Source organism: Astatotilapia calliptera, chromosome 23, assembly GCF_964374335.1.
Source record: "Astatotilapia calliptera chromosome 23, fAstCal68.1, whole genome shotgun sequence".
Lineage (NCBI taxonomy): Eukaryota > Metazoa > Chordata > Actinopteri > Cichliformes > Cichlidae > Astatotilapia > Astatotilapia calliptera.
In genome coordinates this window covers 8,766,338-8,792,823 of record NC_137443.1, presented here as the reverse complement: position 1 = coordinate 8,792,823, position 26,486 = coordinate 8,766,338, and the positions used below count along the sequence as shown (strand labels likewise).

Genomic DNA, 26,486 nt, shown 5'->3' with positions numbered 1-26,486 from the left:
GTCCTCTCCTCCTCCTCGGGCCCCTTCATCCCTCCCCCCGCTCATAATTAGCGGTTCGGCGTCGCTGCTCGTTTTGGGTTACTTTTATTCCTTGCCCCATTTCCACGAAAACAGCAGTGGGACAAACAGACCCACATGTGTCTCTAAATGCAGCGAGAACAATAGTAGACAAAAAGTGGGGTGTATGAGTTCACTCCAGATGAAAGCTAGAGTGGGAAAACACAGGAATTAGTGAGGTTTTCGCTCACATGTTTTCAAATTGAGTTCTCGTATAAAATGCAGCGTGGAGGGCTGGAACAGCTTAATTTTGGCCTTGGTTGGTATACACCATGACAGTTAGTGGAAACTTTTCAAGAACGCTCTGCAGGCATTGTGAAATGCACTGTTGTCCAATAGCCAACATGTTTTAGTTATTTCTGCAAATTCAATGCATTTATGTAATGTGTAGCTCATTTAAAATACTTCTACTTACCTTTGTGTCACTTGTATCTAGCAGCTATTTGGGCAGTGGTTTCTATTTGTCATAATTCTACTAAACATATCCAGTGTTTTGGCAAATGTTCTAAGGCATTTCAAACAAATTCATTAACAAATATTTCATCAGCGTGTACTTCTTCAAGTTGGCCATTCTGGTTCCAGTGTCTTACAGGCTGTTTCAGCACATGGCTACAGTTCTTTTTTACTGCAGGACCAGATACTCCCCTTCTACTCCAGATAAAAACCAAGATATCGTCAGACACATTTGTACGAATGAAGTCCAATTGTTTAAAAAATTGAAAACTAAAGGGTTAGAGGTGGAAAAAGATGGACACTTGGATGAAACAGAATATCTAAACTAAGAAAGAAAACACTAATAATATGGAATGAGGGGAAAGGAGGACATTTAACCATCACCAGATTCCACTCCAGCAGAGAGCCTGGGGGGTATTTCCCTATTCTTTGCACCCCTATGTCAATCATGTTACAAGGCAAGCAGAGAGATTGTTTCCCTCCACAGATGAGTTTCATTTCTAGCTCATACAAGATCAGTCCAAGAACAACAAAAGGCAACCTTCCTAAACACACGCACGCACACACACACACACAGAAGGGAAGCTGTGCAGCATGCAGTTTTTCATCTCCATAACGCCTAACAAATGCAAATACCAGCTCAATTTGAAAGCTGAGCTCTAAACCAGACACAGCAAGTGTTGTCACAACCTATAAACACTGAACCATTTAAAGTTGGAGAGGACTGGGTTCTGTACGCTCTGGCTGCTCAAATCAAACTAAATGCCCACTTCTAAAGAACAGGCTCGCACAACACTGAGATGACGCTGGACTTAATCAAATCAACAAATAAAGCCTTCCTCTAGAGTCAGAGGTCTCTGTAACATCACACAGGTCGTTTGTGCTCTTATTGCTAACATGACATATCTATTTGACACATTAGTTTCCAAACACAGTCAGAGGTGGAAACCCTCTCTTGGTTCATAATAAAGACAAGTCTGACCCTGTCACAGATAAACGTATGAAATGAATCGGTGAACTTCACCTGACCATCCACTCAAACCATTTGGATCCAAACCTTTCAGCTTTGCATTACACATGGAGCAGTGCCTGGGGAGGTATACGTAATTAATGACAGAGCAGGGATGGCAACAGTCTGTCTCTGATTGACCTGGTTTGACCCTCACCGCTTAGTTGCCATAGTGATTGGTCAGTCTCGTTCCCTATGGGTGACTGGGCAATTCCCTGGGGCCACAAGGTAGCCCACAGAACGGGCATGAGGTAACAAAGTGTTGGGTGCAGAGGAAAGAAAATTGTGCAGACTGGCGTCTCACAATTACACTCTGAAACAAAGAGAGGTTCTAGTCGAGAAGGTGGGCAACATCATTTCAAGGGCCACACTGGCTAAGAAAAAGTGAAGGACCACATAATGGAAATGTGAACTGAAACATGACAACCATAATGCTGAGTACTGTTAAGCTCCATGAATTTCAATGCATGTTAATTTAGGCTGAATATATATTATATATTATAATATAATAGGGCAGCAGCACTATAATAAGTTGGTTAGCACATTGCCCTATAAAAAGAAGGTCCTAAATTTGACTCCATCATCTGACGGGGGCCTTTCTGTATGGAGTCTGCATCTCCCAGTGTTTGTGCGGGTTCTCTCTGGGTATTCTAGCTTCCTCCCACAGTCCAAAGACACGCACTTAGTTGGATTAGGTTGTCGGTCCCTCTGTGTTAGCTCTATGTCAGATTGGCAACCTGTCCAGAGTGTGCAGGTATCAGATTTAATTGTTAAGCTAACTTAAACTCTAATATAACTGCAGTAACAGACTTGGATATGCAACAAATCTGACAAGTTCATTTTTATGCATTTATTTACAGTTTGTTATCGATAATCCCTTTAATAGAGTGAATGACATCATAGTCTTTCAATCGTGTGATACTATACAACCTGAAACATCCTAAAACTACATCACATTTGTTATTTGACTTAAGTTACTGTATCTACAGCTGACTTGTGGTTTATTAAAACATTGACATGTTTTACAACTACAGAACACATTAATTCGCCTTCATTCCTTTTTGCTTGTTTGAAAATTAATGTAGCCAGGGTAACATTAACCCCTGGCTAATATCCTATAATAAAGTCTCAAGATGAGTATTTATGCTGTGGCCATCTTGGTGCATGAAACACGACGTGATGGGATGATCTACACTCTTTGGTTGATGACTTGTGATTGATGAGTTGTTAGCTAATGATCATATCCTGGATGATCCTCCATTATGTCTCTAATAATTACTATAATTGTTTGCTATCATACATCCTTTATACTGTCTTAATACAGTCTTTGATTCTAATAAGATATTTATAAGCAATCTCACAAACTTGTGTCATTAAGCCTTTTGGGAGCAACTGGTCACATCTCTTTGCAAATTCATCACAATCTGTCTTAATGTCAATGTTAAAATACACAGCACAGAGCAGGCATGTTTACCCATTACCTGTGATCTGTAACACATCATTACAGAAGAAGAATGCCAGACACTTAAGTAGAGGCATTTAGGCAGTGGTACAGATTCAGTTATTCACCTTGAGTTTTATTAATGTCTCTGGCTTTTATTGATTATGTTTCATGTTGTTTTCTTTTCCTTTTATGATACTGAGGGTGCGATTGAGATGGTAATGTGTAATTTACCCATGTTTGTCCTGGGCCTTGATTTTTATCACGACCAAAGTGGGAAGATTGTGTTTGTTTAATGGCTCACAAGTCAGAGCATTCACCTTTACTGAACTTATGCACAAGCCTGCATGATTAAAGACAAGCTGAGAATGCAAGAACTAGCAGTGAGGTTTATCGTCCGATTGCTGATATGCTTTTTCCCATTAACTGACCAATAACAATAAATCTTCAATCTGATGAAACTCTTTCATCTACTTTTAGTTAAACAGTATCCAAAGAGGACAGTCAAAGGTCCTGGAATGTTCTTCTGTCTCTATTTCAAATAAGAGAAATTAACACAAAGACGTATGTCCTGTGGGCTCTGACCTTCCCTGGCCTGTGCTCAGCAGGTAGTGACAAATGACCTGATAGTAAATCTGTCCTGAGGTGGAGCTTTTCTACAGCGAACACAGAGCCTGTTTGTGACAACAGGAAGTTGAGACAATCTCACCAGAATAAGCACATTAAGGGATGCACACGCATGAATGGTTGCACGCACACATAGCTGTGCACACACGCACCTGCTTACAAGAACATCTGGATATAGTTTCAGATGCACAAAACCATGGGAAAAAAATGGAACACCAACAATGAGCAGTGACACGTAAAACTGAAGGCAGAGTCTGTGTGCCAGTCTCAGGAATATAAAGGTACGATGCGGTTCGTTGCTCGGATCCATCTGGGACAGTGGGTCATTGTTGGGCCTCTTGCAAACCCCCGCCATCTTCCCTAATGGTCAGCTTTTTCTACGGTCTTCCCTGTTAACAATCCAAGGATGAATGCTGTGTATTGTGGGATTTTTCCCAGTCTGTGGTGTCTTTTTGGAGCATGCTCAAATGAAGTCTGACGCCAGAAGGCCAAGTCAGCAGACCACACTAACCTGATTCACCACGGATGGAGAGTGTTAGTGGAAGCTTTATGAGCCCCCCCCCTTACCTTCTGATCATGTTCCCTAGACCACCTCACCTAAACACTGCAAGATGACAGTGCACCTCAGCACAACAAATTTCGGGAATATCAAAAGTGTGCCTAAGTGGAGAGAGCAGTGTAAATGATCTTCAAGAAAGATCAACGATTTCAGCGCGATGAAAGTTTGGTCTGAGCAAGGGTGAGAAAAACGAGTTTCCTTTGGCCAACGCTGTGAAAAACATTCTGCAGAAACCTCAAAACACACACACTCGTGGGGGAAAAAACTCAAGGCCACATGAAAAATCCTCCTGACATGAAGGGCTTTGAGTCTGCAGTTTAACAGGCGCAGTAAACAATAGAAACCAGAACAAAAGATATCCGCAGATGTACATATGTGACAGTGCAACTCTGCCTCGATACAGAGCGAGGGGCGCTTTAAGTAGAAGAGAAAATGTTCAGTATATCAAAACCTTATGAGACCACCTTTAAATTTTAGAGCGCTGCAGCGTTGTAATTCTACAGCTATTAACATCAAAGCAATAAAATTTCAGTTCAGTGGGCTGAGATATAGATTTAGTAGAAAGACGTAGAGCACTTAAAACGCAGCACATGCAAATGACTATTGAGCTGTGAAGTGAATGCAGCAAGGCCTAATATGAAGCAACTTGATTGAGCCTTCCTGTGTTACTTGATTTTCCAGGGGAGGCACAAACTGAACACAATTATAGCCAGCAGGATGGCGAGGCGATTAAGGATAAGTAATGCAGAAAGCCGGGTGAGTCAAGCACCTATCTGTCTGAAAGAAGAGAGGTAATGATAACAGGAAGTGAGATGAGTTGATTTTGCCCTCTGGCCTACCAACCCATCACCTCTGCTAAAAAGCCCCCCCCTCTATAAACAGACCTCTCTCTGCCTATTAAACAGATAGTACATTAAGGCTGAGCTGTGCAGAACAATGTAAACACAGCCGTCTCAGGATACTGGTGCTGGAAAGGGGGGGGGGGGGGGGGGGTGTTGGCTTGACATGGGGGCTATTCCTGGGTCTTCCTGGGAGTGATCATCATTGCTCTTCCCCCTTACTATAATCCTTTCCAACTAAACACAGGAAGGAAGAGATAGGTAAATAACTTGATCTTCCGATAAACTAATTTCTTTCCCACTCTACATTTTTATAAAGCTTGTTATGCTTGAAAATACAGAGCCGTGGACTTTAGTGGAGTACAGGAGTTCACATGGGCCATGTGAGCTTATGCTGTAGTGAGCCATATGTTTGTGGAACGCATCACAGAGAAACAGTAATCCTGCTCAAGACATATTTAAAAGGAAGCCTGATGAAGTTATAGAAAACAATGGGTAAGGAAACAGGAGCTGAGAGACAAAGAGTCCACTTTGTAGAGAAACAGACAGGAGTTGATCCTGAACCTCCTGTGGTTTCTTCTGTGAGCAAATCTGCATTGCTCCAGGGCTAACAAACTCACAGAGAGGATAATACACGGGCTGGATGAGGGAGAATGTGGTACAGAAAGTGGATGGATGGGGAGACGGTCAGTCCAGGTCAGTACAGATGTGAGGCTGTTAAACAGTAGGGAACTAGAGGAGGTCAATGGTGGACATCTCAGGGCAGCACCCCGAAGTCATTCACACCCCTTTGTTACAATCTGGAGGAAAACAGAGAAAACAGCAGGGACACAGTGGTGACAGAACATAAGGGGGAATGTCTGGGATGTGGGGATAGTCTCCATACCCTGGGGAAAGGCCAATTACAGGCTTAAAGCCTCCTGCCTGTCTCTGGCATGCAGCTCAGATAAGATGAAAGTTACTTGGGACCAATATCAACATTTTTCCCCTCTGTCACCATAAGAAATGATGCAATCCAGATGTTGCATATATAACTGCATGAGCATACGTATTGTGGGTGCACTTTCTTACAGCTTTATATAAAAGGAGATGACATGGGTTTTTATTGTCAAACTACTAACATACTGCAGACCTGCAGGTTTGATTCTCTGCAGATCATTGTACATCCAAGAGTGTCAAGGGATAAAGGTTGAGGGTCACGAGTCTTTAGGGCAGAGCCCACTGACACTGTCCTGGGGGTTATTAATGGAGTGTTAGGGTCACCAGGCTCCACCCTGGCTATATAATAATTTATAACACAGACGTCACCAAATGCATAAACAAATAATAATAAAAAAAAAAACTATTCTGGACTTATCTTGATGAATTAACCATGCCTCATGGTGAACTGTAGGTTTTCAGTGTGCTTGCAGAATAATTTGTGGACGATTACGAAAGAGGGTCTCACAGGTTGGGCATTTTTAACTAAATTGTTTCTGTGGAAATATTGCACAAAAGCCCCATTTAAACAGATTTTAGGATAAGACTGATTCAACACTCTGTCAGCTCAAAAGACCCAACTAGAGAGCAGCTGCAATCAAAAAGTAGCCTTTTATGTAATTTTTCCTGAAATTTGCAGGTCAAACTCTCTGTTTAATCTTGATGACAGAAAATAATTACACTTCATCCTGGTGGTTAGCACTGTTGCCTCACAGCTAGAAGGTCCTGAGTTCAATTCCACCATCAGGCCAGGGTCTTTCTGTGTGGAGTTTGCATGTTCTCCCCGTGTTTGCGTGGGTTCTCCCCAGGTACTCCGGCTTCCTCCCACAGTCCAAAGACATGCAGTTAGTGGGGTTAGGTTAATTGGAAACACTAAATTGCCCATAGGTGTGAATGTGGGAGTGAATGTGAGTGCGACTGGTTGTCTCCTGTCTATGCGTTAGCCCTGTGACAGACTAGCGACCTTATGACAGCTGGGATAGGCTCCAGCGCCCCCCACGACCCTGAAAAAGGACAAGTGGAAGCGAATGGATGGATGGATTTTTTTCCAAATGATTTTGATAAAGAAAATGAAGGCTGATATCCCACTGAGGCACATACACTGACACTCACACCTGAGACTGAAGTCAGTATGGTGGGAATGGTGCAACTTGTGAGGGATATCTAGTATTAAGTCGGACCAATTCAGTTCATATTTGTAGTTGCTCAGATCCTGCCAACAAAAACCAACAGATACTTACATTTTCAATCTTATCTGAACTAATGAAATAATGGGGGTTATTTTTTTTTTTTCATATCCTGTACATAGAAGAGGTTTTACAATGTTATCTATCTGCCATAAAGTAATGTTAAGGGTACTGGTTTTGGATTCATAGCTCAGTTTTAGTCATATAAACACCATTTCAGACTACAACACAAACATGCAGCTAAAGCAGAGACAGCGATAAGAACCAGGCAACCAGTTTGAGTTACCCTTGGGAGATGGGGACATACAGCCGAGTGCAGCTTTCTGTCTGAGCAGCGCTGTGACCAGCAATAACTCTGAGTTTGAATGTTTGCAGAGGCATGCCCTGGTAATCCCAGCAGAGTAAAGCAACAGGCCGGGGTGAAAGAGGTTAGCTCCTCTCTATTGCACTGCTGTCATCACTTCCAAGTTCAGTGATGTGACAGACTAATCAACAGTAGGCTGGACAGCACGCTATATAGAGACACTACGTACCTTAATAAAAATCGGTCTTTTAAAAAAATGAACTTGCAAAGTCTACTCTCCGTGGGAGGGATGTACAGTAGAAGTGTGCATGTTTAGTTTGGGAAGGCTGAGGTCCTGGCTGGGATGGTGATGGGAAGGTAAAGCAGTGAGTGTTCCTGGAAGTGGTGAAAGAGTGAGTCTGTTGAGTTTTGCCTTAGCTGCCCCACCCCTTCTAGCTTGCCTAGTACTACACATTCTGTGGACTGGAGAGCCTCCAAGCCTGTTCAATCTGAACCATTCAGATGAAACCCCAGTCTTATGTCAGACAGCCAGGGCCAAGAACAGTGAGGGAGGTATAAGAGCAGGCAGGGTGGCACTGCCAGCCAAGATGATATCTAGCTCACACACACGTAACAACTCTATTAAGGAGGTAATAAATCTGGTGGCAGTATAAATACTAAGTATCACACTAACCACATTTATTTCACAGTCCCACTAACATGCTGACCTCCAAAACCACATCTGTACCCTTTTCTGATTAACCTCCAAGCAGCAAGACCCTCACAAGTACTCAAGCATGACCGGACCAGAACACTATTCTACAGCAGCTCAGGTCACATAGTGGATATTACGCAGCATCTTACACGACGTGTGTATTTGAACCTTTATTTCACCAGAAATTGATATATTTGAGATATTAGAATCTCTTTTGTGTGCTTCTGTGTTTGTAGCCAACTTTTGGGAAAGGCATGAACTAGGCTAGGCCTTGAACTCATTGGTCCTTTGCCTCAGTTCGGTCACTGCCCATCCAAAGCCCCAGTGAACCACAGAGGTGTTGGCCTGAATGAAGTCACACTGTCCACCAGCAATGGAGCGTCCAGCTCTGGTCGGTCATACCCACAGCAGCCCTCACACACTCAGGCAGAGCAAACACATCCAGACTGCCAGGCAGAGCTGAAAGGCATTTCATCCCGCCATTTTATAGAGTAATTAACTTCTCTCTGACCATGTTGAGCAGAGGGGGAAAAAACGGACTCATACGAAGATTAAATAAACAGAGGGGGCACAGAGGACACACAACTCATTTCCCTTAATTCCTCAATAAAACTCAAGCCAGTTTTGATTGCAAACAACCCTCAAATCGCGCTCAAGGCCTGCTTGTGAGATTTGATTCTTGAAGAATGCAATTTTGAACTTGGGGCAAGTGCCACGTATCTTACACTGTTATTAACATAGTCACCATCAGCTTAATGAGACACAGTCACTTTAATGAAGTTAGTTCTCATAAGATACAACTAAAACTAAAAAAAAAGTGTGGTGAGAAATTATCCAGGTATAGCAGACAACCATGGGGCAGTGGATCAAAGTGGGTTCATGAAGTAAATGGATATTGGAACAGTAAGCCCTAAAGTCTTCTTCCTTTATTAAGTAAAACAGGGATGGCCCCAGCTGAGGATGAAGGTTTATGAGGTTGTTTTCAAATTCTAATTTGGCATGGGGCATGGCTAAGAGCTTGTTTTGTTTTTCCGTGCTTTAGTTTAATAAGTTCCTAAATACTCGGCTGTCTTACTGCTTGCTTTACAGCTTCAGGAGTATAGAGCGACTCAATGAAAATACCAAGGTAAGAGAAGCAGGAAATGGCTTTGTATTAGTGAGCTCATAGCTTGGCGCCATTAAGATTGTGTGTTAGAAAGTACAGAACATGTACTAATCACTGCTGTGGAGGTGAATGAGTGATGACTGACTGTGCTCTCATTTTTGATTTATTCGTTATACTCCGCCTCCTTCCCCCGACTTATCCTGCGACCTTTAAAAGCTCAAAGACACATGTACATGTGCCTCCACCATAAAAGACCTCCTGTAGATTCAAAGGCTCTACACGAAATCATGGCAATCTAGCGTTTTCTCCGTGTTTACTTGAACGGAATGTTTTCCCTACAAGCAAAACTGACCTTGTTTATGACAGAGAGGAATCTGTTTTTTCCTGTTGCTGTCAGTTTAACACAACATTCTTGCCACCATCTTGCTAACCACAAACACACACCTACCTCCTGTGCACTGGTAATAACATATTTTCTAACAGGAGCGATGTTAATTAAAAATGCTAGCGAATATGCAGTTTTCCAGTTTAGTTAAAACTATCAGTGTCGCTTTATTTCAAGTTATTATCTAACATCGATATGTGTTGTTGAAGTTATTTCAGTTACACTTCTCACACTCTAAAAGAAAACTACTTTCATCTGAAATAGGCTACTGTGTTGCAGTTGAAGAGCTCAAAAATGTGTCAATCTGTCATAGGTGGTATCGCATTTTTAAGATGTTCACATCTCATTTAAAAAGGAAAACATCAAGTTTTCATCGGCTCTAGCACATATGGATAATAAGGCCGTGTAAGATGAGCGCGCACCTGCAGCAGCAGCCTCTCGAAGGCCAGACAGGAATCCCAGCGAGGCAGGCTTGGGTGTCGGAGAGTCTGGGCCGTGGCCAGGCCCAGCTGAAGCACCCCACAGTGACTCTCTAGCGCCCCTCTACTGCTCCGGAACAGCTGGATGTAGGAGCACAGCTGTTCGGGGGTCACACGGCCTGAAAGGAGGGAAGATGATACAGTTATCATCTAGCGAGCAATTTGGAGCCGTAAGAAATTAATCAATCAAAATCTGGCAAAGATCGTTGTATACAGTGCAATCAGAAGGTTTACAGACGCCTTGACTTTTCCCACACGTTTTACAGCCTTAGGATGAAATTGTTCAAAATTAATTTCATCCAAACATAATAATGACAAAGTGAAAACAGAATTGTTGAAAGGTTTGCCAATTCATTAAAAAGAAAAATCTGAAATATTACATTGACATAAGTATTCAGAGCGCTTGCTGTATTTGGCTCAGGAGCCTCAGAACATGAAGTTATCAACTTTGATCGAATTCCCTCCTTCCTGATGTTTTAGGTGGAAGGAAGGAGACCTAAACCTGGTGGTTACTCACACTGAGCTACAAAGATTTGGGGTGAAGATGGGAGAAACTTTCGAAAGGGCAACTACCTTTGAAACACTAAACTTTATGGCAGAGTGGACCCTCTACTCAGTAAAAGATGCGTCAAAGCTGGATTGTATTTTACAATAAAAAGGAATGAAAGGAATCCCACACTCTAAGCAACAAAACTTTGGAGCCCCGTGGTTATCGGTTTTTAGGGCGTAAAAACCCCCCAACATTCCACCATTTATAAAATCTCCTTGTCTTTCTCATGAACCTCAAACTGAGACTTTGAATTCTAGCATTAGCCCACTTTCTTCTGGGTCACAACTACTATAAACCTTTCTGATGATGATTGATGATGATGACGATGACGACCATGAATTGGAGACACAATTTGTCATAAAATCATCCAAATCATTAAATACTGAGTCGAACTGAAGTTATGTCAACTAATTCCCATGAAAACATGAATGAAAACTTTAAGTTCTAGTTACTTTTTTTTAAAATTTAATTACTAAACGTTTTACTTTTATTTTAGTCAAAAGATACATACCAAATGTAACTGAAATACTGGAGTACTGATAAGCTTCAATTTTGAAATTCATCAACTTCTAAAAACTTAAGGCAGTTGGTTACCTTAATTTGTTTAAGTTCTGCTAACTTTTTTGGGTTTACAGTGTACAAACATATTCTATACATACAGCATTTTAAGAATTATATTAAGGGAAAATGATTAGACTATACAGTGGTCCCTCGCTATAACACGGTTCACCTTTCGCGGCCTCGCCGTTTCACTGATTTTTTTTAGTGCAATTTTGTTTTGCGTGCTTTTGTGTGTGTGTGTTTTCATTGTGTTCTGTGTCCTGATCGGCTGTAGACCATTGTCAATCAATCTCTTCTGTGCCATGTCTCCTGTCCAGTACAGAATGCGCTGGCCTTGTCAAATTTACATAAATCTTCGATTGCTAGCACTGTGACTCTGAAGTTGGTTTCATTCTATAATACTGGAGTTATTTTTCTACGAAGGTTTGAACTTTGAGAGTGTTTAAACAAGAGAGAAAAGTGTGAAAATGTTCATGCCTGTCTGAGAAAAGTGTATAAAGTGTGTAGTGAGAGGTTTTACAGCCTTAAAATATCTATAACAATTGTAAAAAAATAATAATTTGCAGATTTCGCCTATTGCGGGTTATTTTTAGAACGTAACTCCCACACGATTAACGAGGGAACACTGCACACACATAGAAGGGAAGAGCCAAAAGCAGAAACAACAATAACCTTTTACCAAGCATAACAGCATTAAAAAAAAAAATCTAAAAAAAAAAAATCATACACTTATCTTGGGGCAGAGGGGAATGACTGAGACTAAAGTAGAGCATAACTTTATCTTAACAGGCAAAAACTCCACAGGGTGAGAGAAAGCAAACTGAACGGCTTGCGTGAGTGTTGCCGTGTGACAGTCACAAAGGAATATTCTCTATATGTGCTTGTTCCTGCGTAGAGTTTCTGTGATTGTTGTTAGCCAGTGACTCATAAATGTTGCACTATGTAAGCATGTGTGTAGGTGCTTAAGCATGTCTACATATAGCTGAGGTGCAGCAACACTGACAAGAGGCACTGAACCCGTGTTGAGTATGACTAATAACTGTAAATCAGAAGTTTTCACTGATTATTTATAGAGGTAGCAGAAAGAGTCCAGACTCCTTTTACTGTTTAGGAACCTCTGAATCTCCCCTAACTTCTCCCATTTAAAGAGACAGGAAAAGCAGTGCAAAGGGTGTAAAGTCCAGGGGTGGTATGAAGCGCGGCTTAGAGGTATGAGAGGTTGTGTCAGGGGCTGGGATAGACAAAGGGCACACATTAACTTGCCATAAAGCCTACTTCTTTATGTTGATGTTCTGAACCAGCACCAGATGTGGGAGTATTTCCTGTTGGACTACATGGCCAGTGTTTTCTTTAGTGAGGCAAAACATATGACCAGAAGAGAAACAGACAGGCAGGATACAAACGAAACAGAAATCTAAAAAGACAGAACTAGAAATGCAAAAAGGCACATGTTAAACTGGACGACAAAATGTGTAGCTTTGTACTATTTTCAGGAGGGATACTTGGGAGAGCCACACAAAGCTGCTACCAAAGTTATATTCACAACAGCTAATCAGTAAACACGACAGGAACATATATTTCCATATGTATGTGTTGGGAAACACCTTCTGAAATGAACTGAAGGACTGAGTGCACTGGGTGGCATTTAAAGACAAAACAGAGCAAGCGCCTCCGAAGGCGAATCAAGTTTCTTGTTGAATTTAAAGTATTTTTAAAGAATAAGCTCCAGTCCAGACAGAATACTGAAAAGCTCTTTTGTGAGCATATCCAGCCATAAAAATCCTGGCAGTATAACTAAAGTTCACAAAGCTTCATGTGCCAACCATAATTCAGCACAGAACCAGGGAATAATTTCACCCAGAATGGTATCCTGTAGGCTAAAGGTAATCGGAATTTACAGCTACAGCAGACCAGATGAGAATGAGAAAACGTAAAACATCGGAAAGAAACACGGAGAAAGTACTTTAGCCAAGAAAGCCTCACAAAGGCCTCCACTCCATTACACAATCAAACAGTCCTGGTTCAGCCTTAGCTCTTATCTGTGTCTCTAAACTTCCTTCAAAACAGTGCTATGATTCTTCAGGCATCCTGTTGCCAGATGCAAAATGAATCTGTTTTACGTTTTCTCATTGTCATCTGATCTGTCAGCTGAGCTCTCATTTTAACTACCATAGCTGCAGCAAAACAGAAGAACTGTTTTAAAACGAAATGTTTGCATCTGTAAATTTGAATGCATTTCAAGAACCGTGCATTCCTTTCTGGTGGTGACAAGCGCCAAGTATAGAAATATTTCCATTCAGTCTTCAGTGCATTGGGTGTGCATGGAATAAGAAGCGATTCAAAATAAATATAAATAACATCAGTACTTCAGAATGTCAGTTTTGTTAAGAAGAACCCTACATACATATGAATCAGCAGTACTGCAGTTTCTGTAGCTTTTCCACACAAGATGGTAGGGAAACCTGAACCTTTTGGACATTGCAAGAATCTTCTGGGTGCATTTATTGCAAAGTCAGCCATAAAGCAAATCACATTTTTAATCTCTTGCTATAAACATCTGGATCTTCTGCGCATTTTAGCCTGATGTGCAGAAGTGGCGATTGAGACTTGGCTATGATCAAAGTCTTCAACAATGTAAGAAGGGGCAAGGGCCAACAATGATTTAGTCCGGTTACTGGAAGATGACTTGAGTTCTAGGTGCACAGGGTTACTCAGAGGGTAAGTGATGTCTGATGTCGGAGTGAAGCTGAGTGGTAGCCTGCCTCAGCAGCTGGACAGCCTCATAAGTAATTCTGTGTGGATGAGGACACAGGAAGGCTCAAAGATTTTTATTTATGCACTCCAAGAGGAGGAACATGTTGGAGCCTTTATCTGAGGATGTATGTTAGGGACCCTTTTAAGACTTTACTGTACATTAGAGCAGAGGCTACAAGTGGGCAGCTACACAGTCACAGCACTTAGTGTCTTCAGTGTCTCTCCAAAAAAAGCTTTTATCTCTGGCTTTTCTTTAGTTCAAACTTAAAGTAAATTTCAAACTGAATCTGTTGGGGTGGGAGACTTCATTCAAATTCAAGAGTGATGTTTGAAGTGCATCACTGGAAATTTTGATTGTATCGTTTCTGTGGTTAACACGACTAATAGGACAAATCTATGTTTACAAATGAAATGATTCTCATTCCTTAAACGTAAACTAGGATGCTTTGAAATTTTAAAAGATCTGAGTGTCACAATATGGCTCAAGGGCCATGACAAATAATGGGAAGAAATCACTTGAAACAAAATCTACCAATTTATTAACTTAATTAAGTAGAAAAGTATAGTACTCAATGAGGGGTTCTAATCAGTGTGTCAATAGTTGGATGACTGAATGTTAATAAGTATGCATAGTGTTGTGCATTTTAAAAAACCTAAAATGACAAACCCAAAACCAACCATACAAATAACATGGTGCTGGATAAATGGAGAAAAGGGATGCAAGAGCTAATAAGCCAGCTTTTAAATGCTCCAGGTAGACTGGCCCTGGCTATCATGAAGCTGCAAGACAACACAGCAGGCTCTGGCTAAGGGACACAAGTTAAACAGTTTGTGTGGATGTGACTGGTAGTAACATAATGCAGACCTGCAAGAGCAGAAAAGAGATGATATACAGAAATTAGAGCGACATTTCCTAGGACGAGTCATTCACAAAGGTCAATGTGCAATCTTGTAATTTTGAAGAAAGAGATTTCTATCTATATTTTGGCTTGTATCTGCCATGGTCCACCTCTTCACAAAATTTCACAAATACATTCAATATAAAATTCAACAATTTTTCATAGAAACAGAAGCAAATACGACTAAAAAAAAAAAAGAAGCTACGATCAGGTCTTCATTTCATTTGCTTTAAAAGGTAACGTGCAATTTAAAAGGTTCCTTGTTCTGTGTGTTTAACTCATTTAAAATTCACTTCTTAAGGTAAATTTATGAATTATGCTACGTGAGCTGGTGACACTGTTGGGACAAATCGATCAAATCAATCATAAGCATCTACATTGGTATGGGAACCCTGGTATAAATGCAGAAAAGCAGAAAAATAGACACTGGAGAGAATCCCAAATTTGATTTAACACTTGGCAATTCACCTGCCAAGTGTTAAATAAATCCGACGAACATTTGTTAAACAGACAAAAAAAAAAAAAATTGCTCCTTTATGGTGACAGAGAATCCAATTCAACAAAAACAAAACAAGAAATGAATAGGCCCGCCTTAATTACTAGATAAAATATAACATTTTTCCTCTTACTCACATGTATACATGTGAGTATATAAATGTAGTTTTCAAAAGGGAGAAATTACACTGCTAAACATAAACACATCTTTGCTGTTACAAAAATGTATTTTTCCCCAAATCAACTGTCCGCTTGACTCACGCTCCTCTGTCGTTAAAAGGCCGGACTGTGCCACAGGAAGAAAGGTCCTGTCAACACATCCCATTTACCGCACGGTGTCCGTGCACGCAGCACATACACAGAGGGTATAAACTTGTGACGCACGCATATCCACGCATATATACAAACACAAGCAGATGGATGAGATGAACGCACGTTTATGGAAGATGAAACCGAAGCTGTCCAGCTAATTCCCTGCAAAGAGCAAAAACACCAAAGATAAACACTGGACTCTGCAAAACCACATACTGTACATATCCCTACACAGAGCTAGGGAATTTCATCATTCTATTGTGCTGTGAGAAACCTGACGGGTTATATCAGGCGCTGAGAAATTGATTATTTTCTGTTTCTCACAGGATGATCTTATCCTGCTGAGATGAAAAGAAGCCAAGTTGGGTCAGTCTGTATGTGAAAATTTAGGGCCTGGAATACAGCGATATCCTCTTTTCTCCTCTGATCTGCATAACCCCACCAGAGTGAGAACACTCTTGGGTGCAGGGGGAAAATTTTCCTCTCCTAGCGAGCGAGTGGGCACTGAGAGAGCAGATAGGTATTAATGCTAAGTGTTTTGTGTTACTCGGTTTAGCTTGGTCTCAGGAGCAGAGCATGATGGATTGAAAACTCTGCTGGTGGGCAGGATGGGAACTGTGGGGGGTGCTATGGGAGCTCAGGGGGTTTTGTGAATTCTGGTCCTCTGCCAGCAGGGTATAAAGGTTCAGTGTTAAGGATATTACAGTACCCCCTTCTCTCACTGCTTCTCTCGTTTTCTCTCTCTCAGCAAAAACATTAAGTCAACAGGCTGTCAGTGAACCAGCGGGAGAAGCTTCAGTGCTATACCTTCTTTATACATTTTTCTTTTAGCGTCACTTGATGTTGCGTATTTCTCTCAATAAAATCTAAAAGCCTGCACACATCTGGAATTAAAGGGACTGCCCTGTGTGAAAGGAAACAGCCATGTGTAGATTTGGACGCCAGACAGAGTGCCTTGGGTGTGAGCATATGTGTGCGACCTCCAGCATATTACAACCTGCCTGTTACGAGAGACAAGACCTTCTTTACCTCATAGATTATAGGAGCTAAGGGACCACAGTGCCCCTCCCTTTTACACCCCCTTTTTTGCCAGATGCTAACCTGCATATTAGCCATGAACGGGAGTGTGTGCGTGTGTGTGTTTGTGGGAGTGTAGTACATCCATTACCTCTTTAAGTCAGAGGGTAGCATAAAGGTGAACGTGCACAAGGACACGCTACACTCGTGCACGTAATGACTTTATTTGTGTGCCTACGCATATTTTTATCCCTCGATTCAGTCCCTTTGCTTCATTAACAAACAACAAAAGTTTTCGAAAGCAGCATGTGTGCAAGCAGCATGTGTGTGTAAGTGTGTGTCACAGAGCCAACATGTGGTTCACATTTCCTTCTGTGGCCACATGGGCAAATACACAGCAAGGCAAAGAAGCTTGATTTCAATAGGAGGTGCTTTTGTAATGTTTTTGAGAGTGCTGAAAAACATGACAGAAGTAGCACATGATTCTCTTTAAGCAAGAAAAATTCTACATACTTTATATGATATGACTGTTCTGTGTTTTGTATAAGTTAGTCTTTAATTAATGTGAAACATGATATGGGCTCTGCTCCTTCCACGGCATAGTGGTTCTTACCCATGCTCATCTTGATTGGCAGATTCTCTTTACTGGCTGCTTCCACTAGTTGCCGGCGGACCTCTATCACCCCCTCTTTGTGTTTACTGGTCAGCATGGCGTCCCACAGAGACCTTGCAGATGACCTGATAGGTAGAGCAATCAAAACAGGTTAAGTTTAGTCATGAGGAAAACATAACACTGCAATAGAAAGTGAACTGTGTTTTTTAGCACTAACAAGCTGAGCAATGGTTACTTTTCTTGCTTGTTTGTTCAGAGTACACAGAACAAGATGAGCATGATTGAGCTCAAGCCTCAGTGATAGAGAGCCTACTGGTTGGGGACTGGTGACTCCCCGATGGGAGCCCTCACAGGAAAAAACTGAAATCAACAGAGGGAACATTAGGAATGTTTTGCATCCACCTTAAAGATCTGTGTGCCAACATTCCTCTGGACTGATAACCACCGTCCTTACAAAAGTAAGTCTGGAGACTGAGACTCGTCTTTGTGCCATCTCAGGCCCTAGTGGGTTTTTTTTTTTTATACGCTATTACGAAACACGCTCTAATGGGAGACTGGCGGCAAGGCATGCGTTTAAGACCATTACCATCTGCTTGCAAGCAGAAACGCATTCAAATCTTTCCCCAAAATAATCTAAGAGTGTCACTGAGGAGCCTCATCATCATTAAATGAATAGAAAGTGACATTTTTCTTACAAAACAGCCTCTATATAAGAATTTCAGACCATATTTTATGTCTCTGTACAAGTTGGTCTAGTTTCTTTTCTTTTTTCCCCCCTCATGATAAGAAAACTTAAACTTTGCTGGTTGAATAAAAGGACATAAAAAGCTTACATCATTGTCTGTGCTTTTGATAGCTATTCAGACAAGCGGTCATGATCTTCCACATACTCAGGAGTGCCCAGAAACAAAGTAGAGAAAGAGACTACACTGAGAAAATGAACAGAGGACAGAGAGAAGGTAGGAGGGACCTAGTTGACAAATCCACTCTGTTTTTCTTTTCTTTCGTCTTTTTTAAGAACTTTTTTTTCTTCGCTCGCCTTTTCTCCTTTCTAACTGCTGCCATGTGTTTAATATCAGATGTAATCTGTTCCAGACCTTGGGCAGGGGCTAGATGGGGAGAAGAGGGGCTCACAATGGGACAGCCGCCATCTTCACACTAGAACTAGACACAAAGACCAGCAAGTACGACTCAGCCGACGACAAGTGTTAAATACAGCAAGACTGATACAGTAAAAACTTTGGGAAAATAAGGAAAGATGAATCAGATAGAATCATAATAATTACCTGATTTTCTGAATACTTTGCAGATTTTTCTGGTTAATGAAGAGTCATGGCAGGGGCCCATTCCCTGAAAACTCGATGATGCATTAAAACTGCTAAGACTAATCAAATCACGTCCCACATGCTTGTCATGGCTGAAATACCAATATTGTGACTTGACCGGGCCATATGTAAGTAACCACAAGTTTGTTTGAGGGTGTGTGCATGTATATGTCTGTGCGCAACCTTGCACATCTGCATGTGTTCTTGTAAGTTGGAGGGCCTCGGCAGAGTACAAATGAAATATGGTTCTCATTTGGCTTATTGCCCACCCAACCCCCCAAAAACCACAGACGTCCCACTCCCCTGATGCTTTCCTCAGGCCATTTGGTCAGACGAAGGTGGGGGTTTGAGCTAGAATAATCCCCCCGGGGGTGAAGTTTATATTGGCAGGGTGTGAGACAGAATCAGCCAGAAACCTTATTGAGTAACTAGTCTACTATGGAAAGGGGTAGGAGGTGGGGTGCTGGGAAACTGGGGTTCGCGTGTTTGGTCATCTGTTTTTTTGTTTTTTTTTTCTGAGTGCGAAGTGCAGAGTGAAGGCTCTCTTAGTTGAAAGGCTGCTCACACAGAGACTGAAGGGGGCACTCTTGCACCTGACTTGTGTACATCACGTTGAACGCCCTGTCTAGCTTGCTTGGATATGTTGAGTGGGGGTTTAAAGTGTATGGGTGTTTGTACCCAAAGTAAATTCCATTAGTAATGAGTTTTGTAACATTTAAAAATAGCTAAACATCAAATACTTGCTTGAAGAAAAATCTGTGTACTATTTTAAAGAATGGCCATGTAAATGTCTGTTAATGTTCCTCCTACCACATCGAACCCATTAAAGAAAGTGGGGTGGGTGTGCGTGTGGTTGGGGGGGGGGGGGGGGGGTTAACATTCCTGGAAGTATGATGCAGCATAATAGGATAGTTTAAACCATGGTGACTCAGGATTTCATGAGCCCCCCCCAGTTCATTATTTTGCCAAACATGTATGTGCATGTTTGCCACAAAATTCAGTGTTTATGATTCAGAAAGGAGTCATACTACTGATACATGTGACTGATAAAGCCTGAAGGAAAAGTATTAGATGGTCATTTCATTCGCCACCTGGAAACTCCCCCCACATCAAAACCAAAGCACCCTTATTTCCTCACTTACCTTCACTGGTAACAGTTACAGGATTACATGTAGTGAGTATGTAGTGACTTAAAACTAACGACTGACACAATAAACTCATTAGGTACGTTTCTACTGAGATTTTAGCTAAGTGAGCAATGAGATTTTATAATCACAGAATTCTACTGAACTGGACCCCTCAGTAGCCATTAACAGAGTGCAAGTTAGGTCTCCTTCACACAGGCTTAGACCCGTTAGTGTCCATCTGGCAACTACCAAGCATACTGTGAAAAGTGTGTATTCCGGAACTGGTTGTTTTCTGGAGGTTGCTGCAATTACTAGTCTGAAATTGACCACAATGCATTATACATTTCTGCACCAAAATCCTTTCTGGAATTGTTGTGATTGCTAGCAGTTTCCCACAGTCACCCACAGTTTGCATGGAAGTCATCAACTTGACAGCAAATACTTGCAAACTACTTGCCATGTGGTAGAAATGTTTTGCATTTGTATTTTGAAATGCTGGTTGCAGTGGTGAGGCATAATTTTTACTTTGAAAGCAACAGTTTCCACTTCTGACTCCATCTTTCATACAAAATACAGGCAACCAAAGCAATCACAACAAGAGTTCTGGTGCAGCACTATCTTCAAGACTGATTTTAACCAAACACCAGCCAGTAAGCTCTATAGACCACTCATCAACCAGTGGAATATAGATTTTTCTCTAGTTCCCAGAGATTGTCAGGCGGGTCATAGGCCAGTCTCCAGGCTTGTGTGACTGAAGACTAAGGCAACCAAACACCAACTTCCCTTATCAGTCCTAAAGGGTATGCCGATCTTTTATATAAGATCTATGAAAGTACTTCATAGAGTACGCTGGCATCTCTGCAAAAAGTGACATTAACAAACTACATTACGCTCTAGTGCAAACCAACATTACTAATCCCAATGTGTTAAAGAGTATTGAAGTTTCACACTCAGCAGACTGCAAACCCAGAGAGTAATCCATTTCCCATCACACCTGATTTAGATGATCTGTGCATTTTCCAGTAGAACTGCACGTAATAGACATGGACTAACAGAATTGTGCAAGGTCATACCCATTCCTTGGTGAGTTAATTTATGGAGTGTGTTTAATGGGGTAAAAAACACTGTTGGTTTTCTGTAAACATCCCCATCTAGCACAGGACATGACACGAGAGAGAAAGAGGGCGGGGGAGTAAAACCAGACCTGGCCTTGAGTGTCTGTGTGTTCTGGCGAGAGGGACAAATGACCCAGTGAATTTATGGAGAGAAAAAGAGGCAGAGGAGTTTTGCAGGAAGCGGGGAAATGATGGGAGAGGCACACCACAAACAGATAAATAAATAAATAAATAATAATTAAAAAAAAACAGTAAAATAAAACAAACTGATGCGAATTTGAGGGTCAGTTCTATGTGTCTTAAAACTGCACTTCTTTAATAATGAGTAAAAGGTTTTTCCTTTTACTACAACTAAAACAGTGAAATACGCAATCGTTAAAGGAAAGGAAGCTTAAGAAATTTTGCACAAAAGTCATCTCCCTATAGGTGTTGGCTGCACGTGAAGTCAAATAGAATGAAATGTCCTCAAGTGATGTTGCTTAAATCTGTCCTGATTGGAGCTAAAAACTAAAATGTTAATATAACCTATAGATCCTGGTCCTTGTGTTTACATAAGCCACTGCTAGTCTAAAATTTCTGAATCTGAATTGAATCGGACATTGTGGATAACGTAGGTTCGAGGCTTTGACATAAAATAAAATGCACGGAGTAAAGAAATGTCGGAGTAATTTCATTCATAGAAATAATGTACATTTAATTTAACACGTCAAAGACAACTATAAACTGCTACAGCAAATAAATAATATCAAATGCACCAAAATAATTAGGAAAATGAAATGTGTCAATTCATAAAATGTAAAATAAATGGGCGCTTCTGTGGCAGAGGTGTGGTCCCGGGCTCAGCTTCAGGGGAGGTGTGGTGTAGTGAACACAGGGGGATGCCAGGGAGGTTGGTGGGATGTGGGGGTGATTTTTGGCTAACAAGCTCATAATCATTTTCTGTGATTTGTAATTTGTGAGGCCGGAGAGTAGAGAGTGTGTGTCAGAGGTAGAAATCTGCATGCGTAGGTGGAGAGGCAAAAGTGAAAAAGAAACTATCAGTAGTGTGTCACTGAAATAAAGGAAAATCAACATAGACAGCGTGCCCATTTGTTGTCCGTTTCACACCGTTTTATTTACTTTTGTACTGATACTTCTATTTATCTACTTTCACGTGTAATTTTTATTTGTATTTATGATTTCATTCATTTTTCGTGGTTAGTTTCCATATTTACATCTCTATTTGCCATTGCTGCTTCCTCCATTTATTTCCCCAAACTTATTTTCTTTTTGTATGCATTTCTTTTGCAAGAAGCGAAATGCATTTATCGTATTACTTATGAATTAATTATTTAATGATGCTACAAAAGCCAAATAGAGTGGCTGTGAATTCTCATGTGGCAGTTTGAGCTTTCCATTTAACAAAAAATAAATAAATAATCACATTAACATTAAAACATCCATAAAAGATGTCGATTAAATCTTTATGCCTAAGTGAAAGAAAGTCAAGTCTTCTGAACAGGGTTATAGTAAAGACATGTTAAAAAGTTTCTTTTTTGCAGCACTGGCAGAATGGTAAAATGTGGGAGAAGGTTAAAAATCAAAGGATCTTGATGGGGGGAAATGGAAATGCAGGAGTCTTCCTCTCCTCCTCTGTCTTGGCTACATTCACATTTCAAATAAAAGCCAGCAGTAGGGGCTCTTTGAAGGAATGGGCCTGGAGGAAGTAAAGTACCATTTTAGGGAGATGTTTTATCAACTCAGTTAACAAATACACACAAAGTTTCCTGAACAGCTCTTGTGTTCTGCAGCGTAAATTAAACCACAGAGTAGAAGACAGCATACAGGACTGAAAAGGTTATGTTATCTCAGTCTTGATGGGAACACAGAGTACATGTTGTTCAGGTGCACGTAATCTATTTGATTGATGTACTCTGAGTTTCAGCTTGAGATACCTTCTTCAGAAGAGTAAGCAGAATTAGGGAGTGAATGAAACAGAAACAACTTAAGAGGAGAACCACAAGACACATCAGCTTACTCCATCCTTAAATGTATTATTATGGCTAAAACTTTGCATCTTAGACACTGATATAAACTTTATTTTCCAAATCAGCTTTATCTGTCATTAACCTTTAGGAAAAGTGAAAGTGAATAAAATCAGATTGAAAACTGGCTCAATTTTATTAAAGGATAAGAAATTATTTTCACAATTTAATGCAATAATCAAAAGATACAAAGCAAAACTGGTTCTCACTTTGGATCGACTATTATTTTCAAGAAATGAAAAAGTCATTTTCCCTTTTTGTGTCTTTTCCTTTGGGCACACTTTCTGTATACGAAACATTTATCATTAGTTGTAAAATCAGCCAACACTGAAACCAGTTACTATAAATGTTCATTCAAATACAAAGGCAAAAACCTCACATTTGACCAGAAGCCACATCCTATGCAGCATAGTTCAACTATGCTTGAACCTTCTTCTTGTGTGTCTACTTTATGCAGGACTGTATAGGAACTCATACTATACTGTTGGCAAGGAACAGAATGGTTGCTAAGCTTATAAATCACTGAAAGACTCATTCAGCTGTTCATGCCACTATTCACTGTCTAAGTATAGAATAACAAAACAATCTCTAACCTTTAAGGAGAAACCGTAGAAGAAACGTGGTGACTTTTCATACTCTACTCTTATTCTTGGTAGAGTAAAAACAGGCTTGGCTATCCTCAACTGCCTGTCATTTGCTTTATCCTCTCCACCCTTTACTATCTAGGCTGTTTTTGTTACTTTTCTCATACTGTTCGAAATCAGTGTTCATGGCTTTTATTCATGCTCATATTTCCCAGCTGGGACAGAAATAGGTGTTTTCCCTCTTTTCTGGTGGTATGCATGAGGGATCTGCAGGCCAGATTTGTGGAGATGGCAGCCATGTAGTGTTTTCTCATGGCAGGGTGCGGTCAGTAACACTGCTTGGCTCAATCTCTACAGCTCCCAAGGCAGGCCCAGTTCACCTTGGCCACCCATACTTGCTTCTGCCCACACTGCACACACTCCCGCCACAGCATCAAGGTCCAAGGCGGCCAGATGACGGGGGTGCAGGGTTCAGTCTGAGACTGAGGAAAACTCTGTGCCTTCTGCCAATGGGGTTCAAATGTCCTACTCAGGATCAAAAGGGCTGTGAATCCAAGCACAGCAAATTATACAGACGGGACTCGAACGTACTTGACCACAAACACACACACACACGCGCATATAAAACAACACTTTGACTGCCACTTTCACTCATCATCTTTCTATATACACGAAGTGGCGCACCCTGGTGCCGTTTAATGGCTGAAAAAAAAGGACAGTAGTAGCATAGAAATAGCAAATATACAAAAACACTGCACGAAGAGCCTAGGTTTGCATGTGCACTCACCCACATGCTGTATGCTTTCTTTCTGGCATGATTACTACAACCACAGAGTCAGGCTGTAGGATATGGAAATTCACACCAGGTTATGAAAGACAATACTAGAGTAATTGCACAGTAAGTGTGGGGTCTTGCCTGTAGAGCTAGAATCAACAGCCACCCACAGAATGTTTAAGACATAGTAATCTATAAAAATATCCTGGAATTACAGAGGGAAATATCATACAAAAGGTCTAAATTAAATCCACACCTAATATTTAAAGGGTTGAGATGGCATACATAACAAAACCAATAAAAACACTCTGTTACCCACGCTAAAAATAGCTAAAAAACATCATGGGTAAATAAACATCCAGTAGGAGGGAAGAACAGTAGACCTCTAAAAACATGCATTTAAGGAACTCTGTCTTGAACATATTAGAATGATTGACATAAACACTTCCTGCAGCGAGCTGTGCACTTGAGGCCAGTTAAAGAAAGTGGGAATTCTAGGCATCTCCCTTGCTCTGCTTCAGCAGCATTTCAATCTCCTACACATCTGTGATAAGGCTCAGCTGGATCATCTGCTTAGAGATAGTGTAGGGAATAACTCTCCTGCTGATCCAACTGGCTCTGATCACAGATATTCTCCACCGAGACTGTCGTCATTTACTTATTACTTTCAGCAATACTTATCTGCATTCTTTTTTAAAAAAAAAATCTGAGCTCTTGGCAGAGCTTGTTCACAATATCTGAATGGATCATCTAAATGTTTTAAGATCTGGTGTTAGGCTGGGAGTCTGGTCATATTTGGTGAAAAGCTCAGGAACAGTGATTGTGGTTGGTACCTTCGTTTCTGTTATCAGTTTTCCTTGGGGTGGCCCATTTATACCATCATAAAATTAACAATGAGAGGGCAACCTTGTTGATGCTGTACTTGTAATTATCCAGATTTAATTCTGATGTGCAGCTATTCAGAGCAACTACAGTAATTTGTGGGTATACCGTAGTTATTTGGTAGATAGGAATCCAAACTTGAACTGTACATCCAACCACATGTTGGGGTAACCCTGCCTAGATGTCCTTAAATAATTACAAGGGGAACACCAACTAGAAAAACGGGTTCTCTTACAAGAGAATCTTTACCATAGCTCAAAAAATTCAGTATGTGTGAGTCCATTCATGAAATCACCGCAGTCAGACATGCTGCATGACAGCTCAGTCCACTAAACTCTTCTTCTCAGTCAAAGTCTTTTCCTCCAGCAACCACATAAAGGGGCAAATCCAGAATGGAACACTTGATGTAGGACTAATCCTTGCCATGGATAACAGCACCACCGCAGGCGCCTAGCATGTGCATCTGCAGAGCTAAGACCAGAGGCAGGTTTCACTCAACTACTGGCACTAATGTTGATCATGTGCTACTTAGGCCACTTGATGGAGTGGGTAGCTCTGGCTGGTAAGTGTGCATTTGTCCATAAGTATGCCTGGCTTGGGGAGAAATCTATTTTTAGGTTGTGTTAAAGGATGCCTTTTTACTCATTGCCAATTTATAGAAGACAGTAATATAAAAAGAGACAACAATATAATTGTGTAAAGTCTCCAATTAATCTAGCCAGCATGTCTAAACTGCGGTAGGAAGCTGGAGCACCAAGAGGAAAACCACATTAGGACAGCAAGATCATGGAAACTGGAAACACAGAAAGGCCCTAAATGGTGTAGAGTTCAAATCCAAACATAGCTGTTACTCTATTTCAATTTAACTTACTTGTGGGATATCAGCCTTATTTATTTTCTTAAAAAAATGCTCTCCTAAATGAATAGTCATGCTTTCACTGTAAGAAACAGGGTCCGTTCTTTAAACAAAAGTACATTTTTTCCATAACATATAAAATTAGGAAAGGAAAGCTGGCTTTATGAGGCAAGAGAGCTGACCTGTCTAAACTCTGTTTAGACAAAATGATTTTATCCATCCAACCATCTTCTTTCTTTTCTTTTTTTTTTTTAACCACTTATCAGTGTCTGGGTTGTAGGACTAGCAAATTCCCTCTCCCTGGCCACCAAGGTGTTCCAAAGCCAGCGGACAGACTTAATCTAGCATGTCATGAGCCTGCACTGGGATCTCATCCCAGTTTGACATGCCTGAAACGCATCACCTAGAAGGCATTCTGGTTATATCCCCAAACAACCTCAGTGGAACAACCTCTACATAAAAAGGATGTAGCAGCACTAC

The 26,486-nt window shown here is 41.0% G+C and overlaps 1 protein-coding gene across 1 annotated transcript in view; it reads right to left on the bottom strand.

Moving 5' to 3' along the window:
- Positions 1-26,486, bottom strand: part of scfd2 (sec1 family domain containing 2) — a 100,352-nt gene that overhangs the window by 70,667 nt on the left and 3,199 nt on the right. Inside the window, exons 3-4 of the mRNA XM_026158720.2 lie at positions 17,319-17,443; positions 10,061-10,236 (exon numbers count right to left, since the gene is read on the bottom strand). Of these exons, the coding sequence (XP_026014505.2) occupies positions 10,061-10,236; positions 17,319-17,443 (301 nt within the window). The remainder of the gene's footprint in view (positions 1-10,060; positions 10,237-17,318; positions 17,444-26,486) is intronic.